A 5,505-nucleotide genomic window follows, 5' to 3' on the forward strand; every position below is an offset into this window, starting at 1 on the left:
AAAAAAATCCATAAAAATTGAGCTTTTACATTGAATTTCAAGAATTTTCAACTTTCTTGAATTACCCAAATCACAAAAAATCCAAAAAAAATGAGTTTTTACATTGAATTTCAAGAATTTCAAACTTTCTTGAATTACCCAAATCACAAAATCCCTTCTTTTCAGAATTCTTAAAATTTTCGGCCCTCACTTTTCAATTTTTTCGTAGAACTAGAAGAATAAGAAGATGAAGATGGTAAAGGAAAAGAAGAATGAGAATAGGAGGAAAAAGAATAAGAAGAAGAAGAAGAAGAAGAAGAAGAAGAAGAAGAAGAAGAAGAAGAAGAAATAGTGAAAGAAAGAACGGGAAAAAGAAAGAAAAGGGGGAAGAGAGAGAAGGGGGGATTTGTTTATTTATTTATTTATTTTAATACTTAATATTTTTTATATATAAAAATGACCTGGAAAGATGACGTGGCAGATGTGGCAGCTGCCGTGGGGCGAGTTTGTTAGACTCACCGAAAAAGTGTTTAAAATGTTATTTTTTAATGGGTTCAAGGGTTCAGATGACAAATATGTAAGTAGAAGTGTCCAACTTACAAAACCGACATAGTACAGGGGTCCATCAAGGTTACTCTATCCACCAAGACTAGAACAAATGGAAATAAATTACCCAGTGTTTGTCTCTATTGGAATTGAACCTGAGACTTCATGGTGCTCAACCCAACTTCATTGAACCACTAGGCCACACCCTTAGGTGCTATCATTACTAGTCATTTTCAACATCAACATCACTACAAACTACCTCCACCATCATTAAAGAATATAATTGCTCTATTTTTTAATAAAATAACAATTTTATAATTCTTTTAAATTTATATTTTTTCAAATATTTAATTATATTTGAATTATATATTTTTTACATTTACAAATAAATAAACTATTTACATTTAGAAGTTGCAAAACATCTTCAAATTTAGAGTCAATATCTTAATCATCTATATGTGTAGTCATTTTCAAACGTCGTAATCTTAATGAAAATAAATTAAGCCTAAATCTGACTCTTTTAAAGATAATCTTTTTTACAGCTCGATGCCACATTTGTCGATCAACTAAAGTTTTTTATACGTCTTCGCTATTCCTTCTTTTTCTGAATAATTGGTGTTTTTAGCTTGAACACCCCCTTAAGAAACTACTTATTCCTAGAAAATAAGAAGTGTTTTTACTAACTTAATTACCCTTAATATCTTAAAAGATGTAATTATTTAGTAATTTCTTAGTTGTAAAACTCTTGTTATTTGAAAAGGATAACATTGAAAAAACATAATGTGTTTTAGATTATCTAAAATATCGCTTATTTAGAAACTCGGGAAGTATTATATATGCATGGCAACTTTAAGTTATACTAAAACAGGCGTAGGCATAGTAAGTACTAATTATGATTCATCAGAATCCAGCCGCAGACATTTAGAATGGGTATATGTTATTAAAAAAAAAAAAAAGAATCACTAATTTGATTTAATTAATAGATCTCAAAGCAACAATACACTCCTTTAGAATGCGACGCTGTAACAGAAAGTAACAAAACTGCCAAGACTCACTGAAAAATATAAATAAATCTTGTTAAACCGGAATTAAATTGGATAACCTTTTTGTCTTTTTATCTTTGCCCTGCCATCTATTTATTCTTGAAAAACTTGAAAGACACAAGACAATAAAATGTAATCATGAAGATAATAAAACCCTTGGACAAGCAATGCTTTTCTTGATTTTCTATTTTAGGAATATTGAAGAAAATTCTTGCATTGCTAAGTAGGCAAAGGCATTTTGGTTCTGTCCCTCAACTTTAATCAAACACAACTATGTCTTTCTCCTCTTTAAATCCAAGCCAAAATTCATATTGTATTCATTAAATACAAAATTCTAATCAACTCTACTTTCCCCTTCTCGATCATGGCTGACTCAAATTTTGTTGATAGGGAGAAGCAAAAGCAAGCAGACAGTGATATCAAGGACATGATCTCTTCTCTGACGAAACGCCTAGCAGACCTCCAACGTGTGCACAAGGCAGCAGCAGGAGACTCGGGCCAGAATCTTCAGGGTGATGATGAAGATGATCATGGCACCAGAATCATCACTCTAGCTGGAACCAATGTGGGGGCCAGCATGCGTGGTGAGATGGACGAGAAAGCTGGGATCGAGGGTCTTTCACCAGGGGAACATGAGGCCTTAAATACATATGTAAACAGCAATTTCCAGTCCATCAACAATTCCATCATGTTGGGTGGTAGCTATTGTACTAATGACCCTGGTGTTCATTTGGACATCTCTGATTATGTGGATGAAGAAGTCCCAACACCAAAAGGACATGGAAACAAGAGAGGCAAGAAAAGTAACCACCAGTATGAACAGTCATAATAGGCTTATACCATAATCAAGAGAAGTTCAATGATCAAGAAGCTGCTAAAAATTCTCTATATGAATAAATATCAGACCTTAGTTGAGTTCTTTGTGTTTCTGTTCTCTTCCAATGTGCCTTGTCTCTTGGCATGGGATTTCTGTCAAGAGCAGTGATTACGATTATTCGGCTAAAGACCTAGTATTCAAGCTTATTATGAGGATCAATATGCTTATCATGATATATCAGAAAGAAATGTTACATGTGTATTATTTTTAATAATCATAACATCTTATCAGATCTTTCTGCTGTGCTGCTACTCTCATATTAGTCTCCTTTGGTTGCAAAACATCTTATCTGCAGCCCATTTGAGTACACATCTTAAACTTGACAGTTTTGATAAGCTCTTTCCTCTAAGAACAAAAATAAACGGTAATGGTGTAGTTTTTTATTACAAAAGGTTAACAAAGAAACCTCAGTTCATGAGGAACACATATTGAAATACTTCTAGATCGATTAAGTTAATATCAAGGGATCCTGGATTCAGAATTGGTTTCTAGATCTTTGATGGGTAGCTCCTTCTCTTTTTTCTCTTCAGTTTCATGGACAACTTTTTGCATGCCTCTGTTCTTGCCCCAAAGCAGGAAGTATAAACCAGCAATTACAATAGCCGATCCAATTACACTGATCATGATTTTTTATAAGAAAATTAGTCAGTTTTAAGGTTATTATTCAGAAAATGGTAAAAAGAAAAAAAAGAATTTAGGAGCTTTAAATTTTGCTGTAATCACCTCCCAAGATGGAGTTGTTCGTGCAGAATGGGAACGTCGAACATGGCTGCCATAACTTGGACAAGAGGACTGAATGCTGCAGTGAAGACTGGACCCCTCTTCTTGACACACCATGACATTCCCACATAGCACATTCCTGAACCTATTAATCCCTGGCTTAGGAAAATTCGTTGTTGTCAAGTACAAGCGAAAACACGATAAACTAATCAGTGGTAAAGTATACTCCCTTTAACTTAGAAGTTAGTAAGATAATTTTCAGATAATTAAGTTTCCATCCTTTGTTTAGTGGTCATGCCACGACTATGCTCATCATTATACAACATAGAAGGGCCTTCTCTACTTTTTGTCTCGTATGTTCCTTTAACAAACTAAAGGAAAGGACATTTTTTGGTTCATAGAAGACTTGGTTTTTCTTTTATCTGTACATAGGAACCAATAAAAGAAATAGTAATATCTGAAGTCCGAGGAATTCTAATTTTCTCAAGCATCCAAGGATTTTTGTTATATTTCCAATTCAATGTTGATTGTCACAAGTCATTCCGAATTTCTAACGAATCCGTGGAAGTTCTCTTAAACTTCTTAATTTTCAAGCACATACCGTAATTATTAACTCTTATCTGTGTTGCATCAGATCTTTGTTAATAAATTGGTTGAATTGCAAAGACTGAAAGACAAAAAGAAAAGGGCAATGAGAGAGTGCGATGGAAATAAAATTCCACACGCGTGACAGGGAAATATCTATTTCTGCTTCGTAGGAAGATAAGGACTGGTATTAAGTGCACTTACAGCATAGAGGATACTCAGCATATCTATCTTTTCCTTTGGAATCCAAATGGATAGTCTTCTGTCAATGGAAAAAGTCAAGACAGCTGATTGTATGGCACTAAAGAAGGTCATAGTAACAGTGCTAGAGTACTTGCATGGATATTTCTTTCCAATAAAAGATTGGAGAAGGAACCATGATGACCACAAAAGCGTCCCAGCAAACAAGGCCAGAGAACCAAGGATCCATCTTTCCTTTATATTCGAGGAACTAATGGCTCCTTCCGAGGATGGAGATACAGCTTGTTGGTCTGAAAAATGAACCAAAGGGATACCTTTGTAAAAAGTCAGTATGAAGGCACCTCCAACGCATATTAGTGTTCCAAATGCTTTGGCTATTCCACTTCCGTGTTTGATGTTGATAGTCTCTAAACTGCATCATTTTCATAAATGTCATTGGTAGAACAAGAAAATAGAACAGTTAAGGCTCTTTGTTAATTGAAATGAGACAATCATAGCCATACCCAAAAGGTAATGCCATAAGAAATGTGATCACGGGAACCATGTTGAGAAAGGCACATGAGAAAGTTGCAGATGTGTATTCCATGCCAAGAAGGAATAAGTATTGGGTAAGAGAAGCCCTACAAAAATGTTGTTACACATGGTGAAAAATATTTTACCAGAAAACATAGCCATGCAAAAAAGCAAATAACTTGAAAGAGTATAGGAAATATTATAGAGATCATTCCGACTTACCCAACAATGGCACTCAAAAAAAGGCTACACAAGATTTGAGGAGTGAGTTTTGGTCTGTTGTTCCTGCAAGAAACAATAAGTCACATGTTCAGAGGAGGTGAAAGTTGTCCATATATTGGAGATGGAAATCTTTCTAAGAGTTCACTCTCAGCTTTAAAACAAAAAAGAAAAAACAACTATCGGAGACAATATTCATACTTTTCCAGAAAGAAGGCAACTGGGGCTAAAAAAATGGTTGAAATGGCCTGCCGATAAGTTATGAAGACCAAAGGGTTCATGCCATCCAGTATAATCTTCTTGAGAAGTATGTTACTAATGGCAAAAGCAAAATCGATTGCCACCATAATAAAAATAGGGTACCATCCCACAAAGCTCTTCATCTGAGTATTTTCCTTTTAGTTAATTCTTTAACTTCCTTCTCCTAATCTACCTCTTACTTGAATTATTATCGTGTATTTTTAAACATGAAGATGAGATAGACATTTAAAGTTCCACTTGAACTTTAGTGGAGCGAAAAGTGCACACGGAGGAGGGATTAATTCCTGCAATCACATCAATGCTTTTAATATCCCTGAAAAAGTTGATATTTTGTTTAACATAATATACTCTATCATTTTCCTTTTCTTTATTTAAAATATTACACTATTTTTTCCTTTTGACTAATCCTTTCCAGCATAAGCCAACTGATTGAGAATCAGTAACCAGGTTAACATATTCACTGGTCTATAACTAATTTATGTTTAGAACAATTAACATTTGAGTCAACCCACTGATATAAGCAAAATTTCCATTTTGGTATATGGAAGATAGTGTCGCAAG

General features: G+C 34.2%; 2 protein-coding genes across 2 annotated transcripts; one reads left to right on the forward strand and one right to left on the reverse strand.

Moving 5' to 3' along the window:
* Nucleotides 1-1,932: 1,932 nt before the first annotated feature.
* LOC107842978 lies at nt 1,933-2,677 on the forward strand. Its single transcript, XM_016687088.2, has one exon. It carries the CDS (start codon nt 1,933-1,935, stop codon nt 2,395-2,397), a length of 465 nt encoding a protein of 154 aa, XP_016542574.1. The 3' UTR covers nt 2,398-2,677.
* On the reverse strand, nt 2,595-5,259 carry LOC107842974 (WAT1-related protein At3g30340). The gene is made up of 6 exons (XM_016687075.2): nt 4,885-5,259; nt 4,687-4,749; nt 4,455-4,571; nt 3,955-4,363; nt 3,169-3,320; nt 2,595-3,061 (listed from the first exon to the last, which is right to left on the reverse strand). The coding sequence occupies exons 1-6, from the start codon at nt 5,064-5,066 to the stop codon at nt 2,905-2,907; spliced, it is 1,080 nt and encodes a 359-aa protein (XP_016542561.1). The 5' UTR covers nt 5,067-5,259; the 3' UTR covers nt 2,595-2,904.
* Nucleotides 5,260-5,505: the final 246 nt, after the last annotated feature.

This window comes from Capsicum annuum, chromosome 1 (assembly GCF_002878395.1).
Source record: "Capsicum annuum cultivar UCD-10X-F1 chromosome 1, UCD10Xv1.1, whole genome shotgun sequence".
Lineage (NCBI taxonomy): Eukaryota > Viridiplantae > Streptophyta > Magnoliopsida > Solanales > Solanaceae > Capsicum > Capsicum annuum.